Raw genomic sequence first — 17,896 nt, forward strand, 5'->3', positions numbered from 1 at the left:
TTATACTGCTCTCTTAAATACAAGTACTAACTAACTGGGTCTAACATTTACTTTTTTGATTGGTAACTTGAGAACAGCTTATATGTTCACTGTTACTTGTAGAAAAAGAAATGGACTGCATTTCTGGATACATCTATTTATACAGACTGTAACAACATAATTTCTTACTAGGTAGGAGATAACGTTACTACGTAGTTGTTGACAAAATACTGAAATGTCAGAAATACTACTGGAAGGAAGAAAAGCTGATCAGTTTGCTATTCTCCAAATTTGGAGGAAAAGCACAACTTTTGTCTATTACAGCCAGTATTTTCTTGTTTCAGAAAAGTATCCTTGAGTGATATGCCAACTTTTAAACATATCTCATAAAAATGAAATGCTAAAAGTAGCCAGAGCACATCATGCTGATTAGGAAGCATATGATGATTTATATTACAAAAACGTCTAACGTGGATATCGTAAACCTTTTCCACAGCTTCCATTTTCATCTTGCTGCCAATATTTTATAGTGAGAACCAGTTACACCAGTCTAGCAGTGAAACAGCAGTCCAACATCTTTTAAAATAAGCTATTAGTCAGAAAAAGTAAATTGTAAGTAAGAGAAGTACTAAAGAAGTTAGCATTTTCTTCCTGAAGATGCATTCAGCACAAATACGCCTTAGAGCTCCAGTGGGGCCTCAAAAAATGTTAAAGGGGACTGACTGAGCTTAGACCATTTTCATTTGAGGTTAAAATATATATGTATAAATGATATCAAACCCCTCCACAAAACTACTATACCCTAAAAAACACATTGCCAGTGGAACAATTTTCCCCACATCTTATTTGAGATCCAGTTTCCGTAATAACTGTAAAATTAAGAGAGACGACTTACCAGTTTAACATCAATACTTGTGGCACTGGCATCCAAGGAATTTTCTATCAGCTCCTTTACAACGCTGACAACTGATGTAATCACCTGAGAACTTGAAAGGAGACGAATAGTTTCTGCTGGCAACTGCTTCATCACGGCATTAGAATTGGAGAAGCTGCTTAGAAAGATAATAGAAAAAGATTGCAAAAAGTACATTACAAACACACCTTTTAAAAGAACTGTTTTTCAGTGACTTTTAAATAAACACGTTATAGAGCAAGTTTTTCAAGATACACTAGGATCCAGCTTGCACAGAAGTCAAAGGGTGTTTGACTCGTGTAAGAAACAAATGGTACATGGAGCTGTAGACTAGAAAACATTATTTTAAGCAGACTAAATTTCTACAAAAAAAAGTGTAAGGCAGCATGCCAGGGAGCAGTCTCCAGGCCGTGGCTTCAGCTGACGAGGGGAGAAAGAGCATTGCTCGACAGCTCTTTACACATCAGGAACGATACAAGCATGATGTTCCTCTCTGCGGAACAAAGCTGCATTTACAACAAAGGGCCAATGACCGCTGCAGTCCTGGTTTTCTGATCAATTCAGTCCAAGTGACCTGTTGGCGAATATTGTGGCTGGCCTCTGACCGCACGCTCAGCATCCTGCCAAAGGACCTGAGCATTTGCGGAGGACGGAGCAAACCCAGATTTGCACCTCCTGACATAGTCAGCACATGGCAAGGGGGGAAAGCCAACGTCACGGAGCGCAACTATCCTGCAGGTACGTGGAGCTGATATAACAATTACAGGACACTTTTCCACGCTGATATCCTTCTAAAGAGTGCCACTCTTTACACACAGAAGACAAAACAAAACACATGGTTACTTGGAGGGAGAAAAAAAAGGACCCACAACGTCTTGATGTGGAAGCAGAATCAGAACTTTTCTATGAGCAGCTAAAAATCAATTTATACTTATTTACATTTCAAAAGAAATTTTCCTTTCAGATGTGGTTACAAGATCTGACAAAGCGTTTTTTCACCAAATAAAGTGGAAAAGGAACATGAGAAGATGAGTTCCTGTCGATGAAACACCAATATTAATCATTTTCAGAAAAGCAAGTTTCCTCATGCATTCAACGTGATATAAGGACTCCTGTGTGAAGTTTTACGATTTACTAATGACAAATGCCAGATTGGAGCTGGATATTGTTATTAAAGAACAGTGACTAAGACAAGGGAGGATCTTAAAGCAGAAAAGCTGCACATTGCGAATAAAAATTTTCTATGAGGTGTCACTGATGCAAGTGTTTTGGAAGAGAGGGAACGGCTTTGCGATACCTCTTCTCTCCCTGGGCTCAAACCGTCATGCACAGCGCTGGCCACTATTCACCAGATCAAAGAGCAAAAACAAGTGTAGTCACACACGCGTGTTTGACCAAACCGCAGAAGTACTGACGCATCCTCTCAGCAGAGCTCCTGGGGCTCACCCTGCCAAAATGAAAAAAAAATAATAATTAAAAAAAAAAAGGTGACACGCACACAGTCCGCTGGAAGCGGGGTCCTGCAGGCAAGCAACGCACACGCAGCGTGTTCAGTACTCTGCCAGGCTGGATCTTCGATCTCCCGCACCTTGCAAGGGAAAATGTTACAAAATGAAAGAGCGTTTGTTTACAAAGAGGTTAATTTAAAACATCTAGAGGACGCAGAGCCAAAAGCGAAGATTACGCAGGAGGACAGGTCTGTAGCGTTGCCTAGGTTTCAGGGAGGGAGGTATCTCTGGTACTTGCTACCTGGGGACATGCACCCCAGCCCCTGCCTACTTTTAGCTAGAAGACACGCGTTTCTGCGCAAGCCACCCCGCAACCACGATTCTTCGCTGACCGAACATAGCATAACCCGTCTCGAGCAGCAGGGCTTAATGTCTTCTGTGTTTTGGGAGCCTCGCTTACGCGCTCCTTTCACCCTGCTGAACGAGGACAGCTACCGCGGCCACAGGCACCCTCTGAAGAGCTGCAGCATTACGCGCAGCTGGGCAAACTGGGACAAACGCGACCCTCTACCCCTCGCAGTTATGTGTTTTACGTCCTGACAGTCACAGCTGCAGCTTCACCCGCTGCAGCCGCCGCCGCCGCTCTCAGGAGCCCGCCGGCACGTGCGTTCAGACAAACCTCCAGCTGAGCAAGAAAAAAACTGAGGAAAAACCGGGAATAAAACCGTCCCAGAGCGGCCCTTGAATTCACGTAAAATCGCAGGAGCGGCCCCTGACGCCCAGCGCCGCCCGCCCCCAGCCCAGGCCGCCGCTAGGCCCTGCCCGGCCCGGCCCGGCCCGGCGGTGGCGCAGGCCGCGGTGGCGGCGCCGCGGGCCCGGCCGCCCCTTCCCGCCGCTGCCGGCGGCCCCGCTCCGCCCTCCCCGCCCCCCCGCCACGCACACCGGCGCCCCGCCGCCGCGCTACCTGCGCCCCCGCCGCCGCCGCTCCCGCCGCCAGCGGCCCGGCCCGGCCCGGCCCCGCCCGCCGCGCCGCCCCCGCAGCCCTGCCCAGGGGCGGCCGGCGGCGGCCACTCCCCCGCGGCGCCCGGCAGCCACCGCCGCGGCCGGCGGCGCCAGCCGGCCTCCCGGCGCGGGCAGAGCGGTGGCGGCGGCGGCCGGAGCGGGCGGCGGCTTTCGGCTAACGGCAGCCGGCGGCGTGGACGCGCCGTTTCTGCCCGTGAGCGCGGCAGCGTGGGGAGGGAAGGGGCGGCCGGGGGGCGGCGGCCTCGGGCGGCAGAAGGGGCCTTGGCGCAAGTGCCGAGCTCGCGTGTCGGCGGAGCGGGGGCTGCGGTCGGCGTGGCCGGTGGCATCGCCTCTGCCTCCGAGCTGCAGCCTGCTGCTGTTGCCGAGAGGGTGCAGCGCCGCGGCCACGAGCAGGAGCCGCCTGCTGTGAATTCTGTAGGGCCGGGTCGTGCGCTGGCGCCGCGTGTGTCGGTCAGCGTGTGCCGGTGCCTGACGCCCCGACCCGGCGGCTGAGTTCAGCCGGCCTCGAAAGGCAGCAGCGCCAAAGGTTAAGTGTTCCCGAAGGCTGCAGAAAACTAGCAGCTGGGGAGAGGTGGGAAATCTGAAATCTGTGCTTCTGCGGCAAGAAAAGCAGGCAGAAACTGGTCCTTATTCCTTATTTCTGGCAGTAGGTAGCTGGGTGATCGGTGGGTGAAGCATTACAGATTAGCTATAACATGAGGGAAGGGCAGGAGGGAAAGTAGCCTGAAATGGAAGCGGGAAAGAACTGTGGATATTGCAGCAGAAGTAGAAAGAAATGTAGAGGCAAAAGGTCGCAAATCTGTAGGAAACAAAGCTTTGCTACTTCAGCTTCTAAATCTAAGCTTTATTAAGTACCTCCATATTGCAAAGTCCTAACCTCCAGACGGTTCTGTTTTGTAGGGCAAAAATGAACGTCGGCGTTGCGCACAGCGAGGTGAACCCAAACACGCGGGTGATGAATAGCCGAGGAATGTGGCTGACATACGCGCTCGGGGTCGGCGTGCTGCACATTGTCTTGCTCAGCGTCCCTTTCTTTAGTGTCCCTGTTGCATGGACTTTAACGAATGTGATTCACAATCTGGTGAGCATCCTGTCGTATAACAGCGTTTTAAAGAAGTTGTTGATCGATTTTTAGAAGCGGCAGAAGAGAAATATAGCTAGGCTGTAGAGATAATGAAATCTAGGCAGCCAAAACACCTTCCCTGATTGGCTTATCCGCTGTTAAATGGGTTGGGTGTTTTTGAGAGGAGGAGTGATAGGTTATCGCTTTGGGCTTCCGTGCAAAAGTCATGAAAGACTCCTTTTGTATTCTGCTACTCTACTTAAAAGCATTTAGTGAAGCTAGACTCTTACAAACACACAAATCAGCAAGCCAACTGACTCCTACAGTGCTTTGTCCTGTTTGTAAGGAGATATACCACTCCCGGTACAGAGAGCTGTGCTGAATCTGGAGATACTACCTTTGTAATTCTCGGATGTTTTCTGCGCAGGCTTCTGCACAAATCTGTTAGTGTCCCAAAACTGTGAAATTTAGTACTTGAGGCACCTATTTTTTGGATGGAAACGTCCGTGTTCTTCTTCTTATTTTAATTTTTGGTTAAGCTAGGTAAGTTTTAGCTCAGAATTACTTCAACATACAGCTCTGTCACTATACGTGACATAATACAAATCTTATTTGGAAGCAGTGAGGGGGAAAAACTGGACCACACTGACCCAAGCTCTGGAGCCATTTGTTATTCTGTGGATTCTGATGTGCGTGGTATCCTTTGCATGCAAAATGATTTGGAAGCTAAAGACCTTGAAAGTCTTTCCCCCTCCTCTCCCCAGGATGCTGTAATTCTCTGGTGATCATTTAAACTAATGCAAGTCGGAATATTGGTCCTGCCAAGTTCAAAGAAAAGAGGGCCATAATCCAGCAATATACGTCATACTTGAGAGAGTCCAACTGAGCTTTCTAAGATTAACAACAAAGAGGCCTTGACAAAAAGGTAGCCTCTTCCCTATTTAGGAAGACGATAGTCACCTTAAAGACAGAGGTTAGGTGATGTCCTCTATAAGCTTGTCAAGCTCCTGTTTTTTCTTCAAGTACTCTTTATTTTTCTAGCTCGGTGTAAAACTAGTAGTGAGCTTGTAAGTATTATTATAGCATTTCATATGTTCTTTCTGAGAGCATCAAACATGCCTGAACTTTGGAAGATATTGGCAGACATGGGAATTACTAAATATTTCCCAAATACCTTAATGAATTCTTTGCAAGTAGCTACAGATAGCAACAGGGATGAAAACAAGCGCTGGCAAGTACTTTCCCAATGGAGCAATAGAAGATGGGTATGAACTGTACTTTGGATATGTCAGTATTTAAACAGAACCTGTTTTGAAACATAACCTTGAATGGTTTGACAAAAAAAAAAATAAAATCTTAGCTTTCCTCTATTGGATAACTTTTAGCTGCCCTCGAAAGCACTCTTGTTTGACCTTATTGCAAGTACCCATGCAGAATGAAACAGGTAGTAAGCATTTGGTTTCATCCTAAAAAGTGACAAAAATAAAATGTCTGTTTGAGTGGGTTATTAAAACTGAGATGGAGCAAGCATCACGAATCAAAGAATTAGTTAAGCGAATTAATTCTCTTATCCATGGTAATGTGCCACCAGTCAAGGAGTGACTAGTAAGTCCTAATAAAGTGGAAGAAGACTTGAAGTGACTTGCTTAACCTTCTCCTCCTTTGTAAGAACTGTAGAAAACGTGTGATGGTTCTATATGAAGTTTTCTCTAGTAATTTATGTATGTGTTGTAAGAAATAAATGCACTTGAAACAAAGAAAACTGAAATCTTTGCTGCTAGACTCTTGCGTATCTGATAGATAGAGAAAAAATGTTTGTGAAAACTGGAAAAGAGCAGACTCCTCTATCTGAATTCAACGGGGTCAAATTTATATTTCAGAGCAGATTAGACATGGCTTGGGTCCATCAACCGAAAACAAAAACAAAAAGCAGTCCAGTGTGGTAAAGGAGATGGACAGATAGTATTCAACAGATAGTAGCCTCTAAGCATTTGAAGCTACTAGTGGGTTGAGAGAGCTTTCAGAATTTCTCCCTGGAATATTGCCAATGTATAGATAGATTTTAGAGAGTAGATGGTGTATAGATTTGTACTTTGCGCAGGCTCTACATCATGCAGTTTACTGCTGTGATAGGGAAGCAGTAAAATTAACTTGGCAGCCCTAAACTTGTTAGAGTGCTTAAAAAAAATTTGATTGATTTCATTCAGTCTTTGCCATCTCATGTAGAGGACAAGGAACTGGACTGGATGTCGCATAGACTTTGGTTCTAACTCTGGCTATGCCACTGGCTGTGTAACCTTGGGCAAACCACTTCTCTCTTCCTTCCTCCTCTCTAATTTGTCAGTTCAGGTTAGCAGCTCCTCTAGGTGAAGGTTTTTGTTTTAAACAATACCTTGAACAATGCATATAAATTTATATAAAATGTAAATAATGACAATAATTATAAAGCCACTATAATTGCTCTTTATTTTCCCCAGGGAATGTATGTGTTTTTGCATGCAGTTAAGGGAACACCTTTTGAAACACCTGATCAGGGGAAAGCTAGGCTACTGACACACTGGGAGCAACTGGATTATGGAGTACAATTTACATCTTCGAGAAAATTCTTCACAATCTCTCCTATAATACTGTGAGTTCTAAACTATAGCATGCATGAACTGAATCTGACAAACCAGGATTTCAGCTGCTGCAATTAAACGAGTTACGCTTTACTTTTAAAAAGTACTTTTCTCTCTTGATTTTTGTTTGTTTGTTTCTACATCAGAGACTCAGGGAGTACATATTTACAGGCTATACCATCCACAATCTTTCCTCATGTAGCTTTCAACACTAATTCAAATACTGAAGTCAAAGTTTGTAAACCGTTATTAATGGGACAGGTTTTAGAGATTAGAAACCTTACAAGGAAAATTTGCTATTAATTCCTGATGTTTTTTTAAGAAACTGAGAAGTCGTAAACATTGAAAATCTTAGCTAAATACCCTTAGTCACATGGACGTTACTTTATGGCATTTATTAACCATTTTGCATCTTGCGAGCTATGAGGAATGTGGCAGTGCTCAGTGAACGGGATCCTCCATGATATCGCCTGGCAGTTTTACTTTGTACAGGTTGCCTCCTGTTTGCAGGAGGTATGTAAACAGAACACTGGTTGAAATTCTACACCTCATGTCTCTTGACAAAAATAGCGTTGTGTAACTACAGGAAGTCAGATAAGTATTTCATACCCAATTCTAAAAAGCCATGCTGTTTTTCCTTTAAGCTGTCCATTTGCATGCCTGGGAAGGGGGAGAAAGAGAAGATCCTGCATCAGCAAGTTTAGAAGGTAGTTTCACAAAGGACAGAAACTGGGGGGAAAAAAAAAAAAAACCTCTCCAAAAAGATCTTTCTTTAGAGACAGCTTCCCACTTCCCAGTGGGATTTTTATAATCATAACGCATGTATACGGTTCTGTGCATTCACCAGTAATGGGCAAGAAGCTGAACAAACATTTTCTTTTTGCTGCGAAAAAACCAATGTGGCAATCTTACTTCTCTGACTAGCTTTTGCAAAGAATGAGATGGGATTATTGGTTTGAAGTGTAAGAAATTTGAATGTGAACTGGATTCTGGCACATGTTCCCTTATTCTCCCAGGTTATGGACTAGTTTAAAAGAAAATTGTCCTGGAAATATCTGCTAGACTGGAAGCATTTTAAGATGACGCTGATTACAGATGTGCTGAGCATAAATGACCTTTGCATTGAAAAATGCCAAATGTTTTGTCACTGAACTTCTGTCACAGGGTAGCTGCGGTGCATATATGGCACTAATGGGTCTTACACCATTTAAAACTTGTGTCACAAACTAGGCTTGTAACTTAAGAATTTAGAGACTCCCAAGTTGGAGGGGAGAAACGTTGGAGGAAAATACCAGCTGAGAGTTACTTTTTAGCACCGTGACAAGCATGGGAGGAAGATACTTGGCCCACCGCTTTGCTGTAAAACCTAGAATCTAAAGTGAGATTTGTAGTACAGGAATACATGAGTAAAATATTTCTGATTAACTGAGCCCCTTTTTAAACTGTGCTTTGTTTGTTTGTTTGTTTGAAGATGAGGCTGTCACCAGCTAAGCTTGCTTCCTCTTTTCTTGCAGGTACTTCCTGGCAAGTTTCTACACAAAGTATGACCCGACACACTTCATCCTCAACACAGCCTCTCTCCTGACAGTGCTCATCCCCAAGCTGCCGCAGTTGCATGGTGTCAGAGTCTTTGGCATTAATAAATACTGAGCAGAAGGTGTGACAACGACCAACCCCACCGTGGCTGCTGCTTCTCCTCCGGAGAAGGAAACGAGTAGTCTGCTGTGCCGGTTATCTAATTATACTCAGCGAGAGATGCTTTTACATCTGAGATCCAGTTACTACTTCTTGCGATGTTGTCTGGAATGAAAGTTGAGCTTATAAAAAGATTCCTCCAACTCCTTAAACATGAACTGGAAACCTCTAGAAGAAAGATTTCCATGAGGAACTGGGTAGGCCCAGCTCTGTAGCACAGTCAACACTAACACAGTACATATGTCTGGCTGATGCAAGTGGCTGGTAAAGAAGGTATGAGTAACTGTTGAAATGGAGAGCAATGTTTCACAGCCACCCAATCAACCACAGTGTACAAATGGTAACTTAATATTTAAATCCAGAATCCTTAGTTTAAAGGACTGGTGAGGCTGCCTTCTTGGATTACGTGAAAGTAGCTGGTTACTGCTTTTTGGATTGTAAATGGTTTTGTTTTGTTATTGCATGATAAAAGTTTGTCTCAGTAAATATTGTGACAGCTAGTATAACCTGATGGTATAATCAACGCCTTATTTGTTCCTGTGATCTTTGTCACAAAGACTGAACGTCTTTAATGGTCAACTCAGGGGATTTCTACGTCAGCCGGATAGCTCAGTTTACCTATGCTTCTACAAATTGCCAGTGTTGTTTTTGTTCTGTTTCATTTTTGCTTTCCAGAACGTTGGTTTTTCTGTGTGTACGTGAGACATCCTGAAAAGCTGAAATTTCTTTTAAGGTGTAGGTTTTTGACTGTTTTCTCTGATACTTGACTTCCAGATTGTATTTCAGTCGTTGAGAGGCCTGCGATGGCGGGGGAACGGTTGCTGCTGCCGTGGTAGGAGAAGCAGCTCCGTTGTAGGACAGCAGTGTTAGAACAGTCGGTTGGTGTTAGAGGAACCGTGCAGACGGTCAGTTAGAGTAGAAGCCCCACTAGAAATCGGTGAGTAGGCAAATCATATGGCCTAGCTGTATGCTTTGGCAGGAAAAGATGTAAATAATCTGCACCTCTTGGAAATGTGCAGGAATGCAGCATTTTAAGGGTACCGTGTGGCATTGAGTAATCTTGTACATCATCAGCTCGGGAGCTCGCGTGGGGCAGGCACACTGAGGGAGCGCTGAGCACTTCTGAATCTTGGGGAAAAGACGAATTGTTACATCTACCGCGTGGCTGCCAGCTGAGGACAGAGTGGACAGAAGAGTCCATTCAGGACTTCAAAGGTGACTGTTTAATTTCTGGTAACACGGCCCTGATTGACATTTTGGTTGCAATGACAGAGTGAGCGAAAAAGAGAGAAAGAAAAAAAAAAAAACAAAAAACCCCCGCAGTGGTGTATTTCTTGTCATGCTAGAGAACTTTTGGACTACCTATTTGATAAAGGAACTGTTTAAAAATTAGCTGATGAACTACAACAAAAATTGTAGCAGTTGGATAGGTGCTAGACGTGAATAAATTTTCAAGTTATTTGTGCACAAAGTGATAACTGGCTACTTTGCCCATAAGGTCCGTGAGGCGGTTAGGCTCGCCCTTTGAACACGTCGTTCCGCAGAAGTCACCGTTTCCGCCCGGCTCCAAGAGCGGGCGCTGACATGGCGGCGGGGGCGGGCCGAGCGCGGGGCCTGCGGTCAGGCGGGGGTGAGGCCGCGGGGCGTCCGTCACGCGTGGGGCGCGCCTGCAGCCGGCGGGGAGGGGTGGCGCAGGACCGTGCGAGAAGCGGGAGAGACAAGGGAGCGACGGGGGCGGGAGGAAGGAAGGAAGGATAAAACCCAAACACAGAGGAAGAAAAGGCGGCAACGGTGCAGGAGCCCGTCAGCGGCGGGCGGCCGGGCGCAGGCCGCGAGCGAGCCGGGGTGGGCGGCCCGGCTGGCGCCTGCCGGGGGCGGCCGCCGGGGGCGGTGAGGGCGGCGGAGCGGAGCGGAGCGGAGCGGAGCGCCGGCAGCAGCGGGGCGGCGCGGCGGCCCGGCGGTAAACACAGCCAGAGGTTCAGTCCTGCCGCGAGTCGGAGGTGGCCTGCGGTGTGGTCCCTCCCTTCAGGAGAGCAGGGAGCGTGGTAGCAAGCGAGAGGGGAGAAACGAGTTTTGGAGCGCGATTAAGGAGAAACAAAAGAGCGGCTCCCAGCTCTTGTTAAGACGACGTGTTTTCTTTTCCTGTGGTCTTATAAATCATGTGTAGTAGTTCGTGCTTTTAAAAGTGAAAGCACCCCTTCAGAGAAATGTAGGTTTAAAAATACTGAGTTCTAGAGAATTAAACACACTTTACCAGTACATTTTACCTAAAAATTGCCAAATTCATTGTTTTTCATCTATCTGAAAGAGACATGCTTGAAAATAAGGCCTTAAGTGAGTAGGCACAAGAAAACTCGGAGAAAGAAGGAGGTTTCAAATGTCCTCCCTCTTTGGCACTTGACCCATAGGTGTCTCCTGCTCCACGGTTAGGCATGGTTAGACACTTCCTGAAGTAGTGGTCCGGGTGAGAGAAGACTGGAGAGCCTAGCAGCCGGCAAAGTACAGTTGGGGTATTTTATTACCTTTGTGCTGCTGGATATAACAAATAAATAGTATGTAAACCACCTTTAAAGTAAGGGATTACATTGATCTTTGGTTAATTACAATCTGGATGAATACTGCTGTTACCTCAGTAGTTGCTAGTTACTAGCCTTGATAAGAAGACTTTTCTAAAACTTGAATTCTGAAGAGATGGTCTCTGTACAGCTCCTTTCTAGATGTAACTACAAGACAAATTTTTAACAATGAACAGCATTACCAAAAGCCTTTTGCAATCAATTAAACCTGGCCAAGCTGCATGGCTAAGAAGCAACTCTACTCGCTCTGGAAAACTGTGTCTTCCGAAACTAGTTCTGGGAATAGAAACAAGCTGTGATGATACTGGTGCTGCTGTGGTAGATGATGCTGGCAATATCCTAGGAGAAGCACTACACTGTCAAAAGGAAGTCCATTTGAAGTAAGAACATACTGCTCTCAGTGATTTATTATGTAACTGCAATTGTGGTTACGTATGCTTACTAATGATTTTATTGTTACTTGTAACATTGTCAATACAAAACTATTCTCCGGCATACTTGAAGTGTGTGGGTATAAAGACCTATCTTTTTGGCTACAACACATTTTTCTTATGATACTAGTAAGAGTGAGGGTAAGAAATGCTGTGAATTTAAGGAGTTTCCTCCAGTGTTTTTTTTTTTTTTTTTTTCCTCAAAAGAGACAGATTATTTAACTTGATTATTTAGCTTAATTACATATCAAATTATTATTAGTTATAGCCACTAAGTATGTCCAATGTTATAAGAGAAAATTAATGAAAATAGGCACTGGTAGCTGAATACCTGAACTAACAGTTAGGAGTCAGTGATTTTGAATATTCAGTTACAGAAATTGCTTTGCTACAATATTTGGCTACATTTAAGAGGAATATATTTCAAACTGGAGCAAGTAGAATGCTTTTCTGGCCTCTGAGTGAAAATGATGATTTCTTCAGTACATAGGTGTTCTCTACGTTAAACAAAGCATTTGAGAATGTACTAAGGAAACAGGCAAGATGTGTCAAGAGATGTTTTAAATGTGCTTTTTCTGTGATTCTGTCTGTTATGAAATACAAATGTATTATAATTCTTTAACTAGAGCAGGTGGGATAATTCCTCTGGTGGCACAGCAACTTCACAGAGAAAACATTGAGCAAATAGTGAAAGAAGCGCTTAGCATCAGTGGAGTTTCTGTAAATGAACTTGCTGCTATTGCAACTACAGTAAAGCCAGGACTTGCATTAAGCCTTGGAGTGGGACTCGAATACAGCTTAAAATTGGTGAACAAGTATAAGAAGCCTTTCATACCCATTCATCACATGGAGGCTCATGCACTTACCATTAGACTGACAAATCAAGTGGAATTTCCTTTCTTAGTTCTTTTACTGTCTGGAGGCCACTGTATTTTGGCAGTGGCACAAGGAGTTTCGGATTTCCTTCTGCTTGGACAGTCAATAGACATAGCACCAGGTGACATGTTGGACAAGGTAATATTTCTATGCATACACCAATCTTTTTTTGTTGCTGTAATTATACTACAAAGCAGTAGTGGTAATGTCAGCCTGAAGACAGTAATAAAAAGCAATAACAGCTTTATTTAATGCTTTTTGCTTGTATTGAAATATCGCAGATTTAAGAGCCAAGAGGCTGTTAAAAATCTGTGCATTTTAGAGCATCAGTAATAAATTATACCTATTAGATTAATTATATGTTAACAAATAGACAAATTAGACAACCAAAATTGGTGTTGGAAGGTCCAATGACATGAAATGAGTAGTACTAACATGAGAAGATCAATAATATTTAAAACTAAATTGGACAATGTAAAGTTTTATTGGTAGTTTGAAAATGTTGGTTTGGCTTTCAGAATCCAAGTTATCTGGGTTATTGAGCGCGATCTGTAAAATTGGCCACTTCCAATTATTTTCAAACGTGTGTGTATTAAAAAGGGGGGGGGGGGAGGTGGAGCAGAAAAGAGGATTGTTATAAAATCAACTTTATTTTTACTTACCTGATAATACAATAAGGCTGCCCACATCTATTTCCCACAGCACAAAAACTAGGCAAATTATGTTTCTTGCAAAATTTGCCGACCCTCACATTTGCCTAAGTTATTCTAGAATTGCATTTCTAGTTACGCTAGCAAAACAATCCCCTACATTACCATCCCACAAAGTCTTGCCCTTACTGCGTCCCATTCATGCTTTCATGTTAGGAATGTTGGATTTTGTGGTGTGTCTCTAACTGAACTCCACTGACTTCAATACAGTGATGCAGTTACAGGAAGAATTACTTGGCTCTTCATTCTGAATCTGTTGTTTATTATTTCCTCCTCAGGTAGCAAGAAGACTCTCCTTAAGCAAACACCCAGAGTGCCACAGCATGGCTGGGGGAAAGGCTATAGAGCACTTGGCTCAAACTGGAAACCGCCAGCATTACACATTCAGAGTTCCCATGCAACAGTATCGTAACTGTGATTTTTCTTTTTCTGGACTTCAGAACCTTGTCAATAAAGTAATTATACAAAAAGAAAAAGAAGAAGGTATTTGTAAACAAAGTCAGATACAAACTATACACTTGATAAGCTATACTCAGGGAAACCAATTAGTCATATGTTTTTACAGGTCTTCAGGAAGGAGAGCTACTGTCTTGCGTTAAGGATATTGCTGCTGCCGCACAGCACGCAGTGGCTGTTCATATTGTCAAGCGGACGTATCGAGCCATGCTGTTCTGCATAAAACATAGCATATTATCACCAAAAAATGCAACTTTGGTGGGTATACCTTATTTTAATCTTGTGTGCGTGAAGGCAATGTTCCATTTTATATTTGTCTGAATAACAGCACTTGAAGGTACAGATGCCTTTTGGTACTTTCTCCCTTAACAGAGCTATTTCAAAATAAATGAAAACAGTGTATTTAACTGTACCTTAAGTGTAGTTACTGAATTCAAGAGTTGTGCATGAGTGTTTGTGCACGATGGTGTGTTGTTAAAGTAATTTTAGCATTACTTTAAGGTTTTTTTTTTTTTTTTTGTTATTTAAAGCCTACAGCTGTGTAGGTTGTATTTAGATATATGGCATGTTCTTATGTACAGACTTTTTACTGCCAAGGACTTCAAAGCACTATAAAATTTAGTGTGCTATGCAAATTACAGGTAGGACTAGCAGCATCACCTTCTACCACAGTACAGCTCCTTCTGGAATGGAATGCCCTACTTGTTTCAATGAACACAGCACACTGTAAAGCAGTTGAGGCAAAAGTAGAGAAATAACACTTCTAACAGCTATTGCATAAGGGATTTACAGGTGAGGAAGATATCAATAACCTATTTTACATTCAGTTAAGATTTGGAATCAAAACAATGGTCCTGTAAATACTTAAAATGAAGTCTTTCATAATTTGGTCTTAAGTTAGAAATAGATTTTTCAATCTAACCTTTTATAATGACTTAGGCCACATAACTTGATCTAGTGCTGCCCAGTGCTTTACAGCTGTTCTATTTATAGCATGCTTTTATTCAGGAATATCTTAGCATAATATGCTCACTTCTCAGATTCTTCTCTGGTATGTTATAATCTTCAAACTTGTTATTTATTGCTGTCCTCAGAACTTTGATCCGATATCCTTTTTTAATAGGATGGTAGTTGAGTGTGGTCTGCTACTATACTAAAAGCCTTCTTTCTTTGCTTGTTTTTAAAACTGGTGTCAGGTCGTATCAGGAGGAGTTGCAAGTAATCAGTATATCCGAAAAGGTCTGCAGATTTTGGCAGATGCAAATGGTTTTGCTTTTCTGTGTCCTCCTCCAAGACTGTGCACTGACAATGGTGTTATGATTGCATGGTAAGGATTGTTTTTCCTTTGTGTGTGTTTCTATAGTGTTCTTTAAAATTAACATCAGAGTGAAGAATCTTTTTATTATGACTGAACCACGTATACATATTCAAATAATTTGTGATGTGCATTTTTATATAATTGCTTTCTTGCTTCAGGAATGGCATTGAAAGGTTACGTGCAGGACTTGGTGTTTTACATTGTACTGATGGCATCCGCTATGAACCAAAGTAAGTGACTAAACTTGTTTACAGTCCATTTCTTCACTTTTGGTAGTCAGTGAAAATGGAAGGAGATATAGACTAAGACGACTAGCAGAAGCCGACATGGAATGTCTTTGCATTGCATATGAGCTTCAAAGTTACAAGCACTTCCTTTTGTATGTAGCTGTGAAATACAAATCGTCATGCTTCAGGTTTACCTTTTTGTTTTGGCTCAGAAATATTAATTATTTTATAAGATTTGATGCATTTCACTGTTACCATTTTAACATGGAAAAACAGAAATAAGCAGCATACACTCCCTAGCTCCTCAGAGACTCTTACCAGAATAAATCTAAATGCTGCAAGCCGAAGTGCATAGTCATAATCACCAGTTTTAAATAAAAATACGTATTTTTGACATACAACAGCTCATAATGTTGATTGCATTTATTATGTTTTGTAGACCAGCAGTGATCTTATATATGTCTTTTTATTCAATCCTAAAGCCCCAGAATCTACTTAAAATCTATTAAAAAAAAACTATAGGTAGTATTTTGAATTTTTAGTATTTCAAAAGCGCCAGCTGGGACTTAAACTTATGAAATAGTTTTTCAGTTTTTCCCTTTTCACTGCCACACTTGAAGGTCTCAGCACAAGAATTTTGTTTTATAAATTTGCACATAAAAATGATAAAGAACTATTCTTCAAAAGGAACTTGCTTTTTATGTCTTAATGAATAAAATCTTGAAGTTTTCTTTGCTGTAGGCTATACCTCCTTTAGGATTATCACAAAAAACATACCAATGAACCTCTACTGTGTCTTGCATTCATCAGTGAGATGCAAGATGAATTACCAGATAATATTGGAATCTAAATAAAATAACTTTCCAAAAAGAGAACTTTGAAGGCACTGCTGTGTTTCCTGAGCTGTCATCTTACTGCAGCAAAAATGACATTTGTTAAAAATCGGTAACAAGTATTATTATTTTCTAGCGCTCCCCTTGGCTGTGATATCTCAAAAAGGGTTGAAGAAGACTCCATCAAGGTGCCAAGACTAAAAATGAAGTTTTGATGGTTGGCATCAAGTTAAGTAACTAAAGTAAATCCAACTACAAGTTCTTCAGTAAGAACTGTTTCAATGCTGTTACATTTACTATCAATACTTTGTTTACAGTTGCTGAAAAAAATCACCCGTCGTAGAAATAAAGACTGTGTAACATCACCAAAATGTTTCAAGGTGCTATTCCACAAATGCATAGGTTTTAGGTATCAAAGCAAAATAAAAAAAATAAAAAATCATTTTCTAATTAATGTAAATTTACACAAAATGTCTCAACTGTTTACACTTACTATACATTAAAAAAAACCACATACCTCCTGTGATGAAGGCCCTCCTCACAAGAATCAGAGGCTAGAAAGAGTGGTAAGACATACCAGTGACTTCATAGGGTGATAATTTCAGTTTCAAACAGAACAAAGGGTTTGATTATCTGCAAAGTCAAGTCAAAAGGATCACAATTATGTGGAACATATGCTGCTTCCAAAAAGAGCATGCATTTCTCCAAGACACTACATTTTCCTTTGTCAAATTGTCTTGTCTTAAAGATATATCTTTGATTAATACTAGAAGATACCAATCCTGAAAGCATGTAACAGTCACTGGAATATCTTTATTGCACTGCATGGGATTACTCACAGACAAAAATTCAAAAACATTCTTAAATGGTAGCACATCACAGCCTCGATATAGTAGAATAAAGAAATGCTGGAGAATGTAAGCAGTATTTTAGAGGACAGTAGTCTTGAAGTGGAAATAAATGAAGACATTCTAATATAAATACACAATTTTTTCTGTATCAAATTTTATTATTTAAGACATGTTTACTCAAAAAAGTATTTCACTGAATTAAAATGGTACTTTTAAATGAAATTCAAAAAGGTGCAAATAGGGAAGCTTTCTATTCTGATATATTCATCATCATTTACCTTATTTTAGGAATTTTGTTTGTTCAGTTTTTAGTTGCTCATTTGCATTAGGCTGAACAGCCGCTAACAAGGAGACTTCAAATTAGGTTGTCAACGTTTGATTTTCTGTCACCTTCAATGAAGGTTTCAATTTCTTTCAATTTCTGTTGCTCATAGATAATACAGCTGCGCACTATCATGAGGCCAAGAACAAATCTCAGCACATCAGCAGGACCCTAACTCTATCTCTTCCCCTTTGATTATTGTTCAAAATGCATTTTAATTCTACAGCTTAAAGGACATCAACACTTTCAAATAAGTTATTTTACTTTTATATGGACAAATAATCCATGTTCCACACTGAAAGAACGGTCACTGAGCAGACTTGCACATGACAAGCTCTGCATCTTGTTCTCTTTTGTTCCCTGAAAACAGCCCACAACCAAACTGCTTGGATGTGCCTATGACACACTAGTCACCATAACTAATGGTAGAAAAAGGCACAATTGCTAATCCTTATAATATGCCTTCACTCATCCAGTCCATAGATGTATCAAAAATATAAAATCACAATAATTCATATTTTCATATTTAAGTTGTACAGCCTAACGAATAAGAGATG

At 41.8% G+C, this 17,896-nt stretch overlaps 3 protein-coding genes across 11 annotated transcripts in view; 2 read left to right on the forward strand and 1 right to left on the reverse strand.

Annotated features, from left to right (window-relative positions):
* PMS1 (PMS1 homolog 1, mismatch repair system component) overlaps nucleotides 1-3,359 on the reverse strand; it is a 47,581-nt gene extending 44,222 nt beyond the window's left edge. For 3 of the 4 annotated variants that reach the window (XM_068948319.1, XM_068948321.1, XM_068948322.1), the window contains exons 1-3: nucleotides 3,305-3,359; nucleotides 2,190-2,339; nucleotides 875-1,028 (exon numbers count right to left, since the gene is read on the reverse strand). In XM_068948319.1, the coding sequence (XP_068804420.1) occupies nucleotides 875-1,006 (132 nt within the window). In that variant the 5' untranslated portion in view covers nucleotides 1,007-1,028; nucleotides 2,190-2,339; nucleotides 3,305-3,359. Of the gene's footprint in view, nucleotides 1-874; nucleotides 1,032-2,189; nucleotides 2,340-3,304 lie in introns of all 4 variants that reach the window. The other variant, XM_068948320.1, reaches the window with a different exon arrangement.
* Nucleotides 3,360-3,421: 62 nt separating this feature from the next.
* On the forward strand, nucleotides 3,422-9,245 carry ORMDL1 (ORMDL sphingolipid biosynthesis regulator 1). The gene is made up of 4 exons (XM_068948327.1): nucleotides 3,422-3,556; nucleotides 4,264-4,444; nucleotides 6,904-7,055; nucleotides 8,559-9,245. Exons 2-4 carry the CDS (start codon nucleotides 4,271-4,273, stop codon nucleotides 8,692-8,694), a joined length of 462 nt encoding a protein of 153 aa, XP_068804428.1. The 5' UTR covers nucleotides 3,422-3,556; nucleotides 4,264-4,270; the 3' UTR covers nucleotides 8,695-9,245.
* Nucleotides 9,246-10,279: 1,034 nt separating this feature from the next.
* OSGEPL1 (O-sialoglycoprotein endopeptidase like 1) lies at nucleotides 10,280-16,608 on the forward strand. Of its 6 annotated transcripts, none has more exons than XR_011141869.1 (9): nucleotides 10,280-10,369; nucleotides 11,446-11,695; nucleotides 12,373-12,760; nucleotides 13,611-13,815; nucleotides 13,898-14,046; nucleotides 14,430-14,580; nucleotides 14,985-15,115; nucleotides 15,265-15,336; nucleotides 16,303-16,608. XR_011141869.1 is itself a non-coding variant. In XM_068948323.1 (8 exons), exons 2-8 carry the CDS (start codon nucleotides 11,484-11,486, stop codon nucleotides 16,379-16,381), a joined length of 1,236 nt encoding a protein of 411 aa, XP_068804424.1. In that variant the 5' UTR covers nucleotides 10,280-10,369; nucleotides 11,446-11,483; the 3' UTR covers nucleotides 16,382-16,608. The 6 variants fall into 6 exon arrangements, 4 of the variants coding, with proteins under 4 accessions (XP_068804424.1, XP_068804426.1, XP_068804425.1 ...); XR_011141870.1 differs by lacking the exon at nucleotides 10,280-10,369 and adding an exon at nucleotides 10,372-10,530; XM_068948323.1 differs by lacking the exon at nucleotides 14,430-14,580.
* Nucleotides 16,609-17,896: the final 1,288 nt, after the last annotated feature.

This window comes from Struthio camelus, chromosome 6 (assembly GCF_040807025.1).
Source record: "Struthio camelus isolate bStrCam1 chromosome 6, bStrCam1.hap1, whole genome shotgun sequence".
In the NCBI taxonomy this organism is placed as follows: Eukaryota; Metazoa; Chordata; class Aves; order Struthioniformes; family Struthionidae; genus Struthio; species Struthio camelus.

Bases quoted from the DNA above. Each gene is read 5' to 3' on its own strand.
- ORMDL1 (XM_068948327.1), top strand. From the start codon at position 4,271: ATGAACGTCGGCGTTGCGCACAGCGAGGTGAACCCAAACACGCGGGTG. The intron at 4,445-6,903 runs GTGAGCATCCTG...TATTTTCCCCAG, and splicing joins CGAATGTGATTCACAATCTG to GGAATGTATGTGTTTTTGCA. The intron at 7,056-8,558 runs GTGAGTTCTAAA...CTTTTCTTGCAG, and splicing joins ACAATCTCTCCTATAATACT to GTACTTCCTGGCAAGTTTCT.
- OSGEPL1 (XM_068948323.1), top strand. From the start codon at position 11,484: ATGAACAGCATTACCAAAAGCCTTTTGCAATCAATTAAACCTGGCCAA. The intron at 14,047-14,984 runs GTGGGTATACCT...AACTGGTGTCAG, and splicing joins CACCAAAAAATGCAACTTTG to GTCGTATCAGGAGGAGTTGC. The intron at 15,337-16,302 runs GTAAGTGACTAA...ATTATTTTCTAG, and splicing joins GGCATCCGCTATGAACCAAA to CGCTCCCCTTGGCTGTGATA.